Source organism: Argentina anserina, chromosome 4 (assembly GCF_933775445.1).
Source record: "Argentina anserina chromosome 4, drPotAnse1.1, whole genome shotgun sequence".
NCBI classification, from domain to species: Eukaryota; Viridiplantae; Streptophyta; class Magnoliopsida; order Rosales; family Rosaceae; genus Argentina; species Argentina anserina.
The window spans coordinates 26,448,816-26,467,793 of record NC_065875.1 but is presented as its reverse complement, the minus strand read 5'-3'; the positions used below and the strand labels follow the sequence as shown (position 1 = coordinate 26,467,793).

Here is an 18,978-nt window from a genome sequence, read left to right as displayed (position 1 = left end):
TTGTTCTGGTTACAGAGCTTTCAAACACCTTGAAATGGAAGTGCACCTGGTAATCCAGACAGATTACAAAGATCAAACATTACTTTTCTTTTCATTTCACAAATATTGAAAGTATTTAAAGACATCAGATTCGACAAGAATCGCCAATAGGACATCTAATTGGTTCAGATCTACAAACCCAAGGAAGCTACAAGACAAAAATGGGTTTATTTGTTCATGGACTAGTTGCAATTTGTAGGAATACAAACTGAAAAATGTGGTTTAACCTTGCAAAAAGGGAAATCAAAGGAATATTTATACCGACTACATGGACCAACATCATGATCTTGTCTTTGACGGTAAGCCTGTCTCTACCTTCTTAATTTCAAAGATAAGCATCCTCCACATCTTGAGAACAAACATTTCAGCTTCCTCGTCTAAAATGGATTGAAGCAGCTGTAGCATGCGTTCAGCTCCCACATGTTCTTGCGTGCTAGATACAATATAATCTACCAGTGTGGCTTCTTCCTCTCCAAGGAACTCTGTGATCTTCCTTGAAATCCATGGTTTCATCCTCTCGTGAAGTGCATGCTGTGAAAAATAAACGCATAACAATAATGAGAAAGAATAAGACAATTTGGGATAGTAATTAAAACCAAAATTTTAAATCAGATAGATTTAAGCTTTACCTTATCATAAATCGCCCAATTAATTTCATATGAAAATAACTCCTCTTTCGTCTTTGGAATCGTATCAATCAGTTGTTTTGCATCCATAAGCTTCTTATTATTTGTTGTCCTTGGTTTATCCCGCCCATGTTCCCGTTCTGTATCACGGTCGCTAGTCTTCTCCTTGTTCTCATCTCTAGTTCGATTACTGTCATCATCATTTCTATCCCTGTCCCGATGACTCGACCTATCATTAGCACGTCTGTTTCTCTCCTTCTCTGCATCGTACTTCTCTTCTTTAACACCAACAGTGGATATTCGCTTTGCAAATTCTGCAGCTGCAGCCAAATTTGATGGCGCTTGCCCAGAAGCAGCAGGTTCAACAGCCTGTAGTTCTTCAGTTGAATAGTCAATAGGGACCAGGGGCCTCATCTTTTTGTCCTTGTGCGCATCATCCTCCTCCTCGAAAACAGAAGGAACAGAAGTACGTTTCCCAGAGCCGACTAAGCCAAAACCCAACTTTTTGGCTGCGGCACTCCCACTCTGCTGGGGTTCTGCTGTCATGGCTGAATCATACCCAGTGTTCCCGTTTTGTAGAGTCCCATCACCTATCACATAAACAAAAACTACATGAGTATAAATGAAAACAACACTAATAGAGGAGAGTAGAGTAAAAAAGGATAAGAAGGCAATAGATTCAGAATTAATTTACATACCTATATGGTTCTCATGACCAGAACCAGTGTCACTCTCCTGTTTAATACCCATATCTTTTGATTCCACACAGGATTCTTCAGCCAAATCAGCCTTTTCTCTTTCATCTGTAAAATGGTCAGATGAAGCCTTCAGTGCATCTCTCAGTTTCTGTAGCTGCTTTTCCTCCTCAGCCCTCCGGTTGGCCTCAGCAATCTCTTCCTCTTCTCTTAATCTGTCAGCCATGTCATCTTCCTTCTCCCTTTGTCTCCTCTTCCTCTTGTCTTCCCACGCATTCCTCCGCCACCTTTTCCTAGAATCTTCTTCCTCATCGTCTTCTTCATTAATTACATCTTTCTTCCGTTTGGTTTTCCGATCTTTCTCCCTGTCTTTTTCATATTGCCGCTGTTTCTGTTTCTCCCTTTCCCTATACTCCCAATCTTTGAGACATTCTTCAAACTTGCGTTCTGCATCCTCCAGTTTCCTCCTTTGCTCTCTTTCCTTCCTTATCCGTTCTCGCTCTGTTTCTCTTTCATATCTTTCAATCTCTCGCTCCTTTTCCTGTTTCACATCTCGCTCTCTGTCTCTTTCTCTACTTTTATCAGGCTTTCGACTCTTCTCAGGTGAGCTTGTTCCAGGCCTGTCCTGCTCATTCTCTGCTTTGTTATCACTAGTTGTCTCTTCATCATTTTTTTCGTCAGACGCATCTGAAACAAAAAACAACTTTCAAAACAAGAAACGAAACTGGTACTAGTAAAGGGCTGTAAACAATACCAAATCTTCTCAAGTAAACACATTACTAACAAAAATAATGCCCAGTATGATAATTCAATATTTAAAACTTTACCATTTCTTGTCATATCCACATCAGGATCTCCATCCCTTGACTTAGCAGGAGGCTCTGAGATGGAATTACCAGTACGATCGCCAGGAGCAAGTGGAGGCGGTGGAGGCAGAGGATTTGTTTTTAATCTCTCCTCTATCATGCTTGTAAGCTTCTCCAAAGCCATCCTGTCAGCTTCCTTGTCTTCATCAGTCACAACCCCAAAGTTCGCAGTGTTGCTTTCTTTGTTCCCTGAACTACTGTCCCCCGCTTTCGGATCCACACCAGAATTTGGAACTACAGTCTTATCAACAGTACTCTGACCCCCTTTCTCATCTCCCTCAGCTTGACTGTCGTTCAGCTTCTCTGAGTTTTCAGTTTTGTTTTTAACAAACCTCTCCAGAAACTCCCTTGTTGCTTGATTAACATTTAACTGTTCATAGTTTTACAAGATTCAAATATTTAAAGAATTAGAAACCAAATTGTAGATAAAAACATATACAAGCAGAAAAATTTATGTGAAATTTAGCTAAAGTAGGAATTATGACATACCACCAGCTCCTGCCCATCAATGTTGAATTTACTCAGAAGGCGTAATGCACGGAGGACCCCTTCAGCAGATTCAAACTCACAAAATCCAAAGCCTCTAGGGGTCCCTGTGGGATCTTGAGCACGCTTCCAATTCTTGACAGGTCCACATAACTTAATGAAATGTAAAACCATTAGTGCTCAGAAATGCAAAACCATACACCAATAGCACCAACATTTAGTGTGTAATACTTTACTTCATGCAAAGGAATATAGTTTAATGTAGAAGGACATAGATTATGGAGTTTGATAATATACCTGAAGGAGATATAACATAAAATCATTATCTACTGTTGGCGCTATCTTTCCAACATACACGGTTGTTTGTGGTTTCTCAGCTGGAGTAACAGTAGGAAGAGCTGGCCTAACAACAGGAGGCAAAATGGGGCGAACCCCAGGAATTCCCGGCATAGGAGGGCGTTGGATAGATGGAAGCATACCAATTCCTCCAGGTGGTCGTGATGGAAAACCAGGCCGAAGCATTGTAGGATATGGAGAGGGATAACGAATAAGTCCTGCATAAACAAAAACAAATACCTTGCAAAAGCATTAGAGAGTGTTTGACATAACAGCACCTACAAGATAAACCATTTAAATACTATTAAAATGTTACCACACACTAAAAGAATTTTAGAGATGGCAGCACAGGCATTATAGCAAACACCAGCTGAATATATAACCTGAAGGAGAAATTAATGAAAAATAGAATTGCATTCATAAACCATGTATGAGTAAATTGTGCTTACCTTGTGCATCCACTTGCACGATGGTAGTCTTCAGAGAGCCCCATCGACAGAGTGCAAATTTTGGGATTCAAGTAAAATGAACATCCATTCCCAAGCGTAAGATTGGGAATTGTAATATTCATATACATTAAAAGTCTAATGTCTCTCAAAAACTTATCAGCAGTCAATGCATTATGAGTACGAGAAACGATTTTAAATACACAAACACAACATAGAAAAGAAATCAATAATTGGAAGGGTGATGGATGGACATATAGCATGCACATATCTATGGATAGAGAGACTGCAATTGGAAGGGTTGTGATACCTTAGAAAAACAATGCCAATGAGCACTCAGTTGCAAACAGTGTCTGCTTCGTGGAAATTCATAGACCCATGACAGGGAAAGTATCCTTAAAACACTACCAGAAAGACATAAACACGACGTAATACAACTTTAGCAGGGCAAGTTGAGCAGTAAACTGTTCCGAATTGGGAATATCATTTCAACTTATAAACTCCAAGACCAATTTCAGCCAACATGAAACTTAAAAATACATATACGCATACCAAAAAATTTGTAGGGGGGAGAGTTCTCAAACCATTATGAGCAAGCCTTCCAACCTTTCTCACCGTATTCAATCAAGACACTGTAGGAGAAAACATCCTGTCATCGATATCCTTAATCGTCTCACACACACTTAACTCTTTTAACAAACTCCTCACTCTAATTCTACTCTAAGAAACACTTCCCACTACATTATTTCGATTAATCTTGATCCGAATTTCGCTGCGATAAATTAGTTCTACGCCCTAAAAGGACCTTGCTTTGGTAAATTCAAGGCACATTTGACTAATGTAACTCTATCACATAGCAAAATTAACACTCAGCAATTACAAAAACACACAATGCAGCGAAAATCGACAATCATATAGTAAAAAATATCAGTAAATTTGACAAGATAAGTATAAAGAGAGGTAAAAACCCACCAGGCGGAGGAACGGTTCCCTGCGGCGGAGCAGAGTAGCCGTTCGGCATTGGCGCGTAGGGCCTCATCGGCTGTTGCATCTGATAATGCATCATATGCTGCGGCGCCGGAGCACCGGGGACCATCGGAGCGCCGGAAGTCACGCCCGGCGGAGCAACGCCGCCGGGAGTTTGGTAATTCGGTATGGGAGAGAACTGAGGGACCGGCCGGAAGGATGGCGCGGCTGGAGGAACCGCGAAGGCAGTGGAGACCGGTTGCGGGGCGTAAGACACCGACGGCGGCGGCGGCGGAGGTAGAGAAACTAGGGCTGGATTGGGACTGGGATTGGGGCTTAATTTGGTTAAGGTGGATGAAGGAGTAGAAGGATCGGGTTGTTGGGACTGGGGAATCGGGTTATCGGGTTGCGGATTCGGGTCATGGGTGGTCGGAGCGGAAGGATCGTCGGCCATGATTATTGGGGAGGGAAGAGGTAGTGAGATTGAATTGGGATTTGGTGCCCTAAGAGAGAGAAGCGAGCTGCTTTTTAAGTAGTTGAACTGGGTTTCGGGACAAGTACAGTTTTTTGTTTTTCGTTGATGATGATTGCGTGGCGTGGTGTCATTGGTTTGAGCTTGACTTCGGTGACGGTAGTGTTTTTTTTTTAGGAGTAGTAATATACTTGCATGGAATACGAAATACTTTGTTGGGTTGAGTAAATACTTTGGGCCTTTTGTTTAAGAGTTTTTTTCACCAACAGTCCCTCAACTCTGGTGTACCTACCAATGTGATACCTCAACTCTTAATCGTACCAATGTGATACCCAGACTCTAGTATTGCTATCATTGAAGTACTTCCGTTAGTTTTTTTTAACTTTTCCGTTATCTTGGTGACGTGGCAGTTACGTGAGACCCACAAAGAGGGTTAAAAGACAAAATTAACCTCATCTGAGAGGAGCAATGTTTTTCCCGCCCTTTACCTTGAGAAAGACACCCAACAATTCCAATTTTGGCGCCAATTTTCCCTCCCTACTCCTTAATTTGTGTCTCTTATCTAAACTAAAGAACTACCGCCAACCAGTCGACCACAATCTGATAAAACCTAGATCAATCTCATTTTCTATTTTTACCCTAGCACTTGTTAAACTAACAGAATAAATATAGAAATTTATATGGAACATCTCATTTCCACAATCTCATAAGAATAAAAACACATAACTTAACGAAATTCAAATACATGTTTAAGTACCATTAGTTGCCACCTTTTATGTTGATCTGCCATGATTTTTACTTGTAAGAACTAATGGTACATGTAGTTGAATTTCGTTAAGCCAGAGGGAATAATACCCGCAGATAAAGCATTGTACTAATGGTACTTAAAAGTTCTTACAAGCAAAAATCATGGCAGATCAACATAAAATGTGGCAACTAATGGTACTTAAACATGTATTTGAATTTCGTTAAGTTATGTGTTTTTATATTCTTATGAGATTGTGGAAATGAGATGTTCCATATAAATTTTTATATTTATTCTGTTAGTTTAACAAGTGCTAGGGTAAAAATAGAAAATGAGATTGATCTAGGTTTTATCAGATTGTGGTCGACTGGTTGGCGGTAGTTCTTTAGTTTAGATAAGAGACACAAATTAAGGAGTAGGGAGGGAAAATTGGCGCCAAAATTGGAATTGTTGGGTGTCTTTCTCAAGGTAAAGGGCGGGAAAAACATTGCTCCTCTCAGATGAGGTTAATTTTGTCTTTTAACCCTCTTTGTGGGCCTCACGTAACTGCCACGTCACCAAGATAACGGAAAAGTTAAAAAAAACTAACGGAAGTACTTCAATGATAGCAATACTAGAGTCTGGGTATCACATTGGTACGATTAAGAGTTGAGGTATCACATTGGTAGGTACACCAGAGTTAAGAGACTGTTGGTGAAAAAAACTCTTTGTTCAATGTTCTCGTTCTTACTCGAATATCCACAATTGTTGTTAGTTTCACAACTAATCCAATTCGTTGCTCACTAGTACGTAGTATTACAATTCTGCGCCTTTATACAGCTTTTGCGCCTTAAAGAGGGTAATTTGAATGTTGGATTGTTAACGATAGATTTATTTTTTAGGAAAGTGGTATTCAATGTAGAAGTTTTAGTAACTAATACCTTCATGCATCTGCGCATTTTTTCGTGCCTACGCTTAGTGGAGAAGACATAGAAGATAAATTATAGGTATATATAAAAAAAATGGTATTTGATGAATGTTGATACCTTTTTTTCTACAGTCTCAATGTCAAAGCCCGACATGCAGATATTTGAGTCAATGGTTCTAAAATCACGCCAAGTTTAATATCAAACAAAGCATTGATAACGGATATCATGAGGCATATTGTCGAAATAGATAACGTAAACACATTTTGGGTTTGGGAACCAAAATTCATGCATTATGTGACTCTAAACTTGACATTGGGCTAGTACTCCTAGTAGATAAATGAATTTTTAACCAAACAAAGCCAAAACATATTACATAACTCATAACCCATATCCATTTCAGTCCTATCTTCCTCATTTGGAAAACACGTTCTATCATATTTGTTGTTGAGACTGGTGATCAGTTAATTATGGCAGCACCAGAGAATCTGAAAAAGATCATCACGATTTAATCTTCAAAAGTCTCTTCAGTTCTTAATCTTTTGTGACCTCCTTTGAGCACGTTTAAGGAATTAGATTCCTTCATAGACACAACAGCCTAAGCCATGCAATACCACTGTCATATCTATACTTGTGTCACCACCCCTAACCTCCATATCCTTTGACGAATCTAATTCCATCTTTTGAAGTATTTTATCCTTCCCAACTTCACTATAAAAGGGAGACAAATGTTATTACAATCTAACTTATCCCAACCTAGAAGCTACAATAGAGAGATCAAACTTTATCTCTCTTATCCAAACCATTAACTACCTAACCTTAATCATCACCCAAATCATGCAATTCCATCTCTACTGAACTCATAAGCATCCAACTCCCTTATCACGCTTTCGGTAAGCTCCGATGTTGTGTATTGATTTGTTGTTGTATCAATTGGCTGCTGTTACCATCAAGCTAGTCACAACGAAGTCGTTCTTGGATCATTTTCAAGATTGATTTTGGGTATAGTTGCACTGCATCAAAAACACCCTCATACAATGAAGAATTTCAATCAATCATTAAACTAACTTGTAAGTTAATAAGAGGTTGTAAATTCAACTCACACCAGCGTCATTGTAACCTATTTAGTTATTGAATATGAATGAATTAAAGATATTTGTGCTTGTTAACACAAAAGACATAACAATGTACCTCAACCCTAATCTCAAAATAAGTAAGTAATCTCCATTCAAGATCCCGATGCTCTCCACATTTTCCTCCGATCATTAATTCCAAGTAAGTAAACATGTTGTATTCCAAGTGAGTAAACATGTCGTATTAGGGTCCACGACGAATGATAGTTGGGCCTTCAGAACGAAGCAGCCTCAGGGCTGAATGATACCCACACACAAAACACCAAAGAAATTTGGCGCACACTTCTTAATAGTGTGAGCAAGCTCAACACAGTGTAGTAGTTTGACCCCATTATTACCAGGACAACGAAAAAGGAGAGACCTTGTTTACAGTTTTGCAGCACCAAATTCTAGGGCTCTTCTCCTCCTCCCTCACTCTACATTTGCATGGAATCAGAGAGAGCCGAGAGGAAGAGGCCGCTTCGTCTTGACTTGGACAAACTCTTGGGCGACGATGACGATTTTGACCCCCCTGAGGTAATCAGAGTTAAGAAGACCACGCCCATCACCATCATCGCCGACGAGCCGCCGAAACAGGCGGAGATGAGCGGCGGCGATGAGGAGTTTGCGACGTTGAGCGATAAGGACATCGATGAAGCGATTCGGCGGCTGAGAGAAAATGACAAGCGGTTGAGTCACAGCTTGCCGGACAAAGGCGAGAAGCTTCGAATTCGTCTGAAGAAGATGGAAGATGAGAAGCAGTGGAGGCTCCAACACCCCAAGAGGGTATGTTCGTCTTTTGGGTTTTGGTAAAGTTTGAGTCTTTTTGTTTTTATTATTGTTTTTTGTGTGATTCTAGTTTTGGTGTTGGCAGAAATGGTGGAATATTTGAAGGGAAAGTTTTGATTTGTATGGTTGTAGTTGTTGTGTTTGAGGTGGTGAATATGCAATGAGTAATGGCATTGTGATTTTTAATGTGGATTTTGGGGATACCAGATTGATTGGTTACTGTGTCAAATTGGAGCTCTCATTTGTGGTTTTTGTATAATGCTGCTTCATCTGGGCTGTGAGCTGAAATGTTTAGGGTCTGGTGTTGTGGGTGATGATATGAAGTAGTTATCAAAGTGGGTTCACTGACATTAGTTGCTTTTTCATTGAATAGGATACCAGTAAGGTGGAGAAGCCTACCCCAGCAGCGAGTTCTGCAAGTAAGGTTTTTCTATGGATATGCTCTTTCATTTGAAGACAGTGTACTGAATTTGGTGTGGTTACAGACTGTGGGTTATTATTATCTGTATCTGAGAGTCCCTGATTGAGAGACCTGACTGTGACTTCTAGGTGATTATAATGGCTTCAGAGAGGAGGAGGTGCCATCAACTCCATGCGAGCGGCGTTCTTCATTTCCTACACTCCTACATCAAAAGTTGGATAACGATGTATTGTGCTTCAATATGTCTTTATTTCTAGGTTTATCTTAGGCCCTGTATCAAATTCGTAATATTATTGCTTGAATCCATTCTTAATTTATCAAGCAGACAGATTCTAGCAAGGGAAAGGCATTTGAAAGAGAATTATCAACTTTGGGTCACTGCAACCGCCAGAAAAGGAGCAATAATAGAGCATTCTTGCAAAAGGGGGCACAGAAAAGTCGATCTTCATCAAGACAATTCTTTTTTCAGAGCCCTAGCGAGTTTTATAGTGGTAAAGATAAAAAGGATCTCTCAAATGGTGATCATAAAACCCAAGCTTCCAATAACTCAGGTCGTCACAGTGAGGAAAACTTCTCCAGCAGCTTTGCGAAAAGGTATCAATCTTTTTCTTCACCTGAGCTCATATCTAGTGATTCTTTTTACCAATAATGCTGGTAGCTTGGTATTAAATTATGCTTCCATCAGCAGGCTTTCAGATTGGATGAATAATTCCCACTTGATTTTGTTAAAGTTATCATTTTTCTTGCAGGGAGGAGCCTTATCATCTGCGGAATAGAACTAAGAAGGTACAACATTAGTTTTGTATTTAATTCTGAATTTAAATCTCAATCTCTTTTCAACTTGGGAATTACTGGAAGTAGCACAAACTTGCCTTGATGGTCAAATTTATTCGAAAACAGGATGTATTTCATTTGTTATTCATCTTTATTGTTACAACAGAATCAGACCATTTTACTTGTGGACGAGGAGGAACCTGAGTTCATGGACACCACAGAGCCAATAGAAGAAATTCCTGAGAGGTAACTAGGGCTCAAAAAGTTGTTGCTAATTAGTGCACGGTATTTCAGTATTCGCCAATTTAACCTGTTTATTTTATTTTTTTAATTTCAGCATGAAAGACTCTAGAATCTATTATCCATCAAGGTAATACTTTACGCAAATAGGAAGTTTGTAGATGCGTTAATCTCCTTGCCGGTTAAAGATTTAAATGTGCAATTGCTCGTGGTGTGATTTGTGGTGTTTTGTTTATTCAGGGAAGATCCACATTCCGTTGAAATTTGCTACACAGACACCAAGTGCCTTGATCCTCAAAACTACTTAACATCTGCGATTATGAATTTCTACATACGGTAAATGGATTATGATATGGTTATGTACTTATGTAACGAAAAAAAAGTAAAGGATGTGTATATATATATTAAAATCTGTATTCTTTCAGTGTCACTTAAGTGTTTATGTTTTTTCATATTTGCTATAGGCAATACATGGAGTACTTTGTTCATTTGAGTGTTACTCGAGTGGACATGTAGGACCTGATTATGTTAACTCACCATTGGGACCTTCTGACTAGGTATTTACACCAACACACATCCCGTACAGACAGGCGAACATGTGCGTTTCATTTCTTCAATACCTTTTTTTACAATAAGCTCAAAGATGCTGTATCAGGAAAGGTAACAGTTTATCTTGGTCTCGTCTGTCTTGTCACTGACTGGGAATATATTATGTTTATTCTTGTGATATTGATTTTTTTTAAACATTTGTAAGACAACGGTCGTGCTCGTTTTCTTCCATTTTTTTTTTCTAATCTTTCTTGTATTACGTAGGGAACCGACAAGGATAACCGTTTTGTCAAGCTTAGAAGGTGGTGGAAGGGTGTTCATTTGTTTCAGAAGGCTTACATACTCATTCCTATTAATGAAGAGTAAGTTTCTTTCTTCTGAAGTATGAACTTGTAGGATGGTGCATGAGCGTGGGAACTTTACAACCTGTATAATTAATTGAGTTTGAGATGTTATGTGTCTTGCTGGCTTGCTGATGTGTATTAAGCTCACAAGAATGTGGCAGAAGCCATAATCTCACAAGCACACAAAATGTTATTAGCTTTCTGATAGGAGTAATCCTGTTTAGGACTGATAATCTGTTACTTGCTAGCTTAAAGCACCGGACGGATGAATTCTGCTCTTCAACTATAATAGGCTGGTTTTGATAGGCTCGAATTTTGTACTGGGATAATTGGTACAGTAAGCATGAATAAAGTTAATATGAGCCAATGCTTAAAGGAAGGATTTATATATGGGATGTGTTCTGTTTCAGCATTTCAGTACTCAACAATATCTAAGCGCCATGATATATAGATGTCATTACTTAAACCCCATTTTTACCACTTCTCCTTTTTCTATATATTCAGCGTCCATGCTTTGCTATTTATATTTTAACTAGATGGGCAACTTGTCAATTACATTCATATAACATGCAGACAATTTAAGTTTTGTTCAGGGTATTGTTTCTGCTTCCTATATTGTTGTTCTTTCTACTATTTATCTTTAACTTCGTTATGGTGTTTGATGCATCCAGCGTTCATTGGAGTCTAGTCATTATCTGTATCCCTGACAAGGAAGAAGAATCAGGACCACTCGTTCTTCATTTAGACTCATTAGGACTCCACTGTAGCAAATCAATTTTTCGAATTATCAAAAGGTTAAACAAAGATGCCCTTGCAGATTTATTAAGCAACGATCACATCTTTCATATACTCAGGAGTTTATTGCTTTAATTTGGTATGCAGCTTTTTAGAAGAAGAGTGGTGCTATCTGGATCAAGAGGATGATATTTCAGATTTAACAGTTTCAGAGTGTTGGAAACGACTTCCTGATCATATTGAAGAGAAAAGACTTGTGGTAATTTCCGCCCTCAATGACTTATAATCTCAAAGTGAAATGATTTTTTGGGCTTTACTTGCTTAAAACTTCCCTCTTTTCATTATCCCCAGGTTCCACAACAGAAAAATGACTATGATTGTGGTCTTTTTGTTCTCTTCTTCATGGAACGCTTCATAGATGACGCCCCTGAAAGGCTGCAGAAGAAAGATTTAGCAATGGTATACTATTTTGTTAATTAGTTTTGTTCTATATGGTAGTGTTTACATAATCTTCCTGATAATATACTCTGAAATTTCAGTTTGGCAGGCAGTGGTTCCAACCTGTTGAGGCTTCTAGGCTGAGAAGTAAAATACGGAAGTTACTCAAAGAAGAATTTGAAAATGCATCCAAGGCTAACCGCTCTAAAGAAACTTCTCCTTTGAGTGATGCTTCTGAAGAAATATGAAGAGACAGGAGACTTTCGGGATCTGCATACGGTTGGTGCATATGTCCAACCAGTCTATCAGCCGTGTAAATGAGCTCTTGAGTTTAGTAACTACAAAATTTAGTCTGATTTCCCATACCATGATTAACAGTGAGTAGCATTGCTCGGGCAAAGGCATAGATTTAGTCATTTACATTACTGACCATTTTTGGTGAGTTAGAATCCTACTTTAGGATGAGGGCATGAGGCTTCGAGTGTATAGTAGGAAGCGAAAATAGTGATGGACTTTTCAAGGTAACGTTCACCATGTACATTGTAGCTGTTAAGTAGAGATGCTTTCTATAAAGTAATTTCTACCGCTGATCTCTGTGTTTCTGCCTTTCTCTGTTGGCTGTAGCTTACTAGCTTCCAATCTCTTAGTTCTGCCGCGATCTCATTGTTATGGCTAATGCTGAAACTTGAATGGACTGTTTGCACTCTGTAAGCCGTAATGTAGTAACTGAAACATAATAAGTCACAACTCAGTTGAGCTGCATGACTCAAATTACTGAGGCCATTCATTTTAGTCTCTGATTTTGCCTTCCGTAGTTTGTAAATGTTTGACTTCCGCAGCCGTTTGTACTGCATGAATCAAATTTTTACTACAACTAACCTAAAATATATTTACAGAAACAAAAAGATTCAGTCGCACTCTTTGCAATCAAAGGCTTCGAATCCCTCCAATCTTCAGAATTAGCTTTTGGCCAAGTGCCAACAAATAGTTATATTACAATTTGTAATATCTACAAGTGCTAACAAATAGTTGTAATATCTACAATAATTTAGTGTGCTTTGTCAACCGTCCAGCATGGAGAAGCCTTTTGGGCATGTCAACACAATATCTCAATAATAGAGTTTGAAGACTATAAATTGAACTTCATTTAGATCGAAATGTACATGACTTTAAGCTTGAGAGCCCCTTTAGTACTTTAGAATTGAGAGAGCTTCTAAAACACCGTAGCTTCGTTAGCTCATCCCTTGGTATTATCCCCAAACACCGTAGCAATGAGTGTTCATAAAAAAAAACCTGTCAGTATTTATTATTGCTGGTCATATTATTGATCGGAACCTTTTCACCGTCTCAAGCCACTTCACGTCGTGCATTACATGAAGCAAATGCACTGAACGTTTCTCACAGGTTTGAGGAGTGGATGGTGGAGCATAACCGAGTTTATAACTTAAGCAAAGAAGAGAAAAAAAGACGGTTTGCCATATTTAAATCCAACTCTGAGAGCGTCCAGAGTTTCAACAAAGATGGCAGCAACCCATCATTTTACTTGGGACTCAATTACTTTTCGAATTTGACCGATGAGCAGTTCACCACTGACTATACTTGCAAATACCAACAGCCAAGCAACAGTACTTCTACTTCGGAAGTTCCTACAAGGCACAATATTGATGATCTTGATTATGAAGAGTGCACCTTTACAGACTGGTCTGCGGAAGGAGTTATGAGTCCGGTCAGATCGCAATATGCATGTGGTAAGAACCGATCGAGCCACCGATATGAAACTATAATTTCATTCCATCAATATATACCCGGTTTGATCTAAATAGCGTAATTGCCTCGTTCTTCTTCTTTTTTTCTGTTGTACGTAGGTTCTTGTTGGGCAATGGCGTCAGTGGCAGCCGTGGAGGGCCTCAACCGAATTACATATGGAATAGAAAATGTTGCTGCGCGCATTATCGCCACAGCAGCTTATAGACTGCACAACTGCTACTAACCATGGCTGTGCAGGTGGTTGGCCAGATGAGGCATTTGACTACATAAGGCAAAACGGAGGGATCACCAGTGAGGCCAATTATCCATACACGGCAACAAACGGAACATGCAACACCATTGTTGATGCTGTGATTATACTTGATTCAGTACGCCGTGCTTCCCGCGCATGTAGTACGCCGTACTCCTGGTCACTTCTCTGTCACAGGTAACACACGTCGTTAGAGCAGAGACCACGGCGGCGTGGTCTTCGACTCTCCGACGCTCAAGTCAGGGTAATGATAATTTGTGCAGAGTGATGGTAGGAAGTTCAGTGTACTTACCTTGTAAGGTCAAGAGTTTGACCTTTTATTGTTGAGTTGAAGTGGATCGTTTACTTGCCATTCGATGTGGGACGACGTCCGATTAAGGTGCTCTCTGGAGCCTTCTTTGAGATGCGCGTGAGGGCACGTCCGTAGTCGGTTTGGGCCGTGGGGAGGCCCGTTGTGTAGTTAGCGCGGCTGACTTGCTGTTAGTGTTGTAGGATTGTGCTATACGTTAGCTTTAATGCGCTGGTAGTTGTGCTGATTATGGCGGGCATAAGCCTATGCCAACAAGTCCCCCCAAGTTCCCAGTCTAGGGAGGTAATTTCTTGACTGGGGAGTTAATAATTGAGCGTCTTGCCATGATCAGCAATGGGTCTTGCGGACCCTCTCGTAGTCCCCCCACTCCCCGGTTAAGGAATGCCGAGTTTTTGTTTAGTATGTTTGATCGCTTCTCTCTGTTGGGGACTTCTTATATCGCTACTTTTGAGCATAGTGCGTCTTTCATGGCGTAGTAAGTTCTTACGCGTAGGACGTCTTATCGCTGTCTTTGAGCGTAGTGCGTCCGTCATAGCGTAGTAAGTTCTTACGCGTAGGATGTCTTACCGCTGTCTTTGAGCGTAGTGCGTCCGTCATAGCGTAGTAAGTTCTTACGCGTAGGATGTCTTACCGCTGTCTTTGAGCGTAGTGCGTCCGTCATAGTGTAGTAAGTTCTTACGCGTAGGACGTCTTACCGCTGTCTTTGAGCGTAGTACGTCCGTCATAGCGTAGTAAGTTCTTACACGTAGGACGTCTTATCGCTGTCTTTGAGCGTAGTGCGTCCGTCATAGCGTAGTAAGTTCTTACGCGTGGGACGTCTTATCGCTGTCTTTGAGCGTAGTGCGTCCGTCATAGCGTAGTAAGTTCTTACGCGTAGGACGTCTTATCGCTGTCTTTGAGCGTAGTGCGTCCGTCATAGCGTAGTAAGTTCTTACGCGTGGGACGTCTTATCGCTGTCTTTGAGCGTGGTGTGTGTAGGTTGGGATCAGCGCCATTCTTGCTGTGGGGAGCACGTGTCATACATGCATTGGGTGGATGTTTCGTGAACGTTTTGAATTCGTGGGGTGACGTTATCCGAGAAGACAGTTATTGCGTGTAATTAAGGCGTGTGTAACCGAAACGTTGCCTCGGTAACTCAGGCCACGTGGCGAGATCTGGAGCGATGCCTCTTGGGTCGACGACTAGGATGCGAGTAACGGTTTCCTGAATCTGACGGTTAAGGATCGCTGCTGAAGGATCAACGGGCAGGATGTGAGGTGGAGTTTACTACAAAAGGGTGAAAGGGACAGAATGGCTGTCATTATCGACAGACCCAAGTTTTCGAAATCCAAATTCTCTCATTCCCTCTCTTTTGCTCTTGTCTGTTTCCTTTCCTTCCAAGCGTAAACTCATCGGGATTTTGGCGTGAATCGGCTTTTTGAGGTATGTTTTCTGGTCGGATCCTTCTTTATTCGGTTTGTGGCTTGTTGTTTGTTGGTAGATTTGTGTTCGTAGGGTAAATCGGTGGCCTTGGGTTTTGGGTCTTTCCGGCAGATATGTGGGTTTTGGGTCCATTTGATCTTTAGATGATTATTTTCCGGCAAGGTGGGGTGTTTGTATGGGCGGTGCGGATGGGTTTTCGCCGTTAACTGGGCTTGGTGTTCTTCATGTTCTTCGTGTTCTTCGTGTTCTTCATATTCTTCAAACTTGTTCTTGCGAGGTTCGTAGGATAGATCTGACTTTACTTTTTGACTTCTAGTTTTAGGTTGTTCGCCTTTGACTTCGGTGTTGCTTGCTGCGGCGTAATGTCTAGGATAATTATACTAACTGATAGCGATTCCGCGTCTGCAGAAGGAAGTTGGTCCGCGTCGTCATCCGCTTGGTCGTGGACAAGTGAATTAGAGACCAACTACTTGGACTTGGTGCGGCGTAGTGGTGGAAACGATTTGCATCGCGAAGATCGTTCTACTGTCTTTGCTAGGGTGTTAGCGAACTGGGATACGAGTGAGTCGTCAAGCACCATGGAGTCGCAACGTGAAGAGACTGGAGAAAGTGAAGGAGTATCTGAGCGTATTATAAGTGCTTCGGGGACTAGCACTTCAGGCCCAACGCTGAGCCCAGCGCCTGTAAGGCGCTGGTTAGATGGTGGTGTGCAGAGGTCGGAAGTGGAGGAGGCATATGGAGCCGACTCTGCCGCAGTGAGTGGTTATGTCGAGGAATTTAAGTTACCTGGGACTATCCTCGCCCGTGCGATTCGGCGTGATGAATTTGGTTCAATGTTGCCAAACGGGCATGCGTTGGTGAGCCCCTCCGTATTACGACTTGGGGTGGAGTTGCCGTTAGACCCTCGTCTGCAATGTCTTGTGGCGGAGTTCGGCTTGGCCTTTGGCCAGGTGAGTTATAACATGTGGCGGGTTCTTCTCGGTCTCTGTTCATTATTCTACCTGTCGGGGTGTTCGGCTCCTACTGCGGCGGAGGTTCTCCATTTCTTCAAAGTGGATTACAACCAGCGTAATGGTAATGGGGGGACCGCGCGGTTTGTGAGGCGGGATGAGCGCAGTGAGTACCAGGTTTTAGAGAACTGGCCCACCTCGGAGGCGAACTGGAGAAAAAACAGCTTCGTGGTGGAGGACGGGTGGGAGTATGGGCGCATTAACGGGGTGGAGTACATCCCAAGAAAACGTATTCCCTCGCGGTTCCGGGCTATTAACTGTAGGTTTCAATGCTTTACTAACTTTTGTTACTACGGAATGATTGTTTGCTGATGCTACCTTCGCTCTGTTTTTGTTTATGTAGCTGGAAGGAGATTGGTTTTGTCCGAGCGAGAGGTTGAACGGGTGAATCGTGTAACTTATCTTTGGAGGTGTCAAGGTGAAGACTTGGTTCACGATTTAAAGGTATTGACGAACCCGTACCTCCTGTTCGAGCAAGGATTACTCCGCCGTCATCGTAAGTAGAAGTGCTCTGTTTTTTTTTTTTTTTTTTTTTTTTTGTGGCGTATTAATCTGTTGTTATATGTGCAGCTACTACACTCTCGGTGAACAGGAATTTCGAAAAGTCAGAGCGCGTCTGCTACGCCCGGTTTCTGCAGCAGGAAGATCCTGACGTTACGCCGGATACTGAAGGGCTAGCTATCACGATGTTGCGACGCGTCATGTCTAAGAAGGCGGCAGCCTCTACAAAGAAAGTAAACGTCGCAGCGCAGCGAGTCGAGGATTCGTCCGCGGTTGTGGACCTGTCCATTCCCCTGCACGCGAACCTGCCGAATGAGCAGGGATTACCACGCCGCAGTGATGCGGAAGGAGTTGGCCGTATCGATGCCGATCCGCATCTGGCTGATCCGGCGGTGTCGCTTGAGACTGGTAGGAAGAAGAAGCCGCAGAAGGCGAGCGCGTCTTCGAAAAGAGCAAAGTCATCTGCTGCCCCCGAGGATGTGGAGGATGCGGCAGTGGAGGCTCCGCCTCCTAAAAGACAGAGGACTACGCAGCTGGCGCCACTCACCTTCACGGAGTCTCGGGTTTTCGAGGATCTGTCCGCCTTGGACCGCAGTCCTCTGAGCCAGCTAGGAGCTCCGGAACTGGAGAAGCTGGTGTTGTTAAGCCAGCGCGCCGGGCTCGGGGGTTTGAGGCGACCTGAAGGATCTGGTCTGGACCTGCGGAGTCCCCTCGGTCTTGCTGCCACGAGGGCAGCGAAGATGGTTTTTAATTTGCTTGATGCGGAGCGGGATGCTCTGGAGGCACAGCGCCACCTCGCCGAAGTGGTTGAACGAGACAGCACCCGTGAGACAAGGGTGTTGCTGCTGGAAAATGACTTGGCCAATGCTAGGGCCAAGTTGGAAAATGCGGCGAACCTCCAGGAGGACCTTCGGCAGGAGGTTGCCCGTCGAGAGGTAGCGGAGTCACTTGCCCGAGAAGCGGCGGCGGAGAGGGATGCGGCGCAGTCTGCCCTTGCGGATGCAGAGGAGCTTGTTAGGAGGATGAGCGAGGAGGCAGAAGCTGAGAAGGCCCGCGTAGCAGAGGAGGCTGCGTCTAGCGCCGTGACTGCCTTCAAATCATCTATGGAGATGACTAAGTACTTGGAAGGGTACTATGTCACGGCTGTGGGTGACATGATAGCGCAGTTCCAGGAGCTGGAGATGCTGGATCCTGCGGACTACGAGGTCCGTCTGTCGGAGAAGGGTTTGGAACCGCCGCCCATGCCACATGAAGTGACTCCGCCCTTTTCACAGCCTACTTCTACTGCGGAGGCTGAAGGTGGTAAGGAAATTTCTAACTCTTCTTCGTCTGGTTTTTCTTGTGATAATGACAGGTCTGATTCTAATCCGGAGACTCCCTCTCCTACTCCTCCTTCTCAGAGCATCAGGATGCACAACCGCCGCAAGGCGAATCGGGGGAAGCGGCGGGGCTAGAAGCTGCGAGTACCGACGATGCGGTCTGAGCAATGCTGGCGTACTAAGTTGCGGGGGAGGAGTAGGATAGGGTGATAAGATCGTTGTAATGCGTCCCCTGTCGCCGTAGTCTTTATGTTTCTGTAATTTTTGTAACGGCCTTTGTGCCGAACTTGCTATCTTTTGATGAATAGAAGTTCTTTTGACCCGTGTTTTTTTTATATTATTGCCGTAGTAATATTGTGATTGTTGTTTTGTGCTTTTGGCTGTATGCTTAATTCTATCTTCGTTGTGCGCACAA

At 42.3% G+C, this 18,978-nt stretch overlaps 2 protein-coding genes across 5 annotated transcripts; one reads left to right on the top strand and one right to left on the bottom strand.

The window, feature by feature from the left end:
• Window positions 1-68: 68 nt before the first annotated feature.
• LOC126792647 (RNA-binding motif protein 25) lies at window positions 69-4,970 on the bottom strand. Of its 4 annotated transcripts, none has more exons than XM_050519094.1 (8): window positions 4,467-4,615; window positions 3,498-4,126; window positions 3,010-3,266; window positions 2,716-2,865; window positions 2,188-2,596; window positions 1,364-2,047; window positions 669-1,255; window positions 69-570 (listed from the first exon to the last, which is right to left on the bottom strand). In XM_050519094.1, the coding sequence occupies exons 3-8, from the start codon at window positions 3,232-3,234 to the stop codon at window positions 319-321; spliced, it is 2,307 nt and encodes a 768-aa protein (XP_050375051.1). In that variant the 5' UTR covers window positions 3,235-3,266; window positions 3,498-4,126; window positions 4,467-4,615; the 3' UTR covers window positions 69-318. The 4 variants fall into 4 exon arrangements, with proteins under 4 accessions (XP_050375051.1, XP_050375052.1, XP_050375049.1 ...); XM_050519095.1 differs by having other exon boundaries at window positions 3,010-3,898; window positions 4,047-4,126; XM_050519092.1 differs by lacking the exon at window positions 3,498-4,126 and having other exon boundaries at window positions 4,467-4,970.
• A 3,066-nt stretch (window positions 4,971-8,036) lies between these two features.
• Window positions 8,037-12,572, top strand: LOC126790581 (ubiquitin-like-specific protease 1D). The gene is made up of 14 exons (XM_050516881.1): window positions 8,037-8,480; window positions 8,857-8,902; window positions 9,033-9,130; window positions 9,230-9,498; window positions 9,654-9,690; window positions 9,845-9,924; window positions 10,016-10,048; window positions 10,159-10,254; window positions 10,476-10,578; window positions 10,732-10,829; window positions 11,483-11,605; window positions 11,694-11,805; window positions 11,898-12,005; window positions 12,086-12,572. Exons 1-14 carry the CDS (start codon window positions 8,142-8,144, stop codon window positions 12,230-12,232), a joined length of 1,689 nt encoding a protein of 562 aa, XP_050372838.1. The 5' UTR covers window positions 8,037-8,141; the 3' UTR covers window positions 12,233-12,572.
• Window positions 12,573-18,978: the final 6,406 nt, after the last annotated feature.

Excerpts from the sequence above, each read along its gene's own strand:
- LOC126792647 (XM_050519092.1), bottom strand. The coding sequence starts at position 4,914 with ATGGCCGACGATCCTTCCGCTCCGACCACCCATGACCCGAATCCGCAA. Across the intron at positions 2,048-2,187 it reads TGTGGATATGACAAGAAATG|ATGCGTCTGACGAAAAAAAT; the intron begins GTAAAGTTTTAA and ends TTTTTGTTTCAG. Across the intron at positions 1,256-1,363 it reads TGGTCATGAGAACCATATAG|GTGATGGGACTCTACAAAAC; the intron begins GTATGTAAATTA and ends TTTATGTGATAG.
- LOC126790581 (XM_050516881.1), top strand. The coding sequence starts at position 8,142 with ATGGAATCAGAGAGAGCCGAGAGGAAGAGGCCGCTTCGTCTTGACTTG. Across the intron at positions 9,499-9,653 it reads TCCAGCAGCTTTGCGAAAAG|GGAGGAGCCTTATCATCTGC; the intron begins GTATCAATCTTT and ends TTTTTCTTGCAG. Across the intron at positions 9,691-9,844 it reads TGCGGAATAGAACTAAGAAG|AATCAGACCATTTTACTTGT; the intron begins GTACAACATTAG and ends TTGTTACAACAG.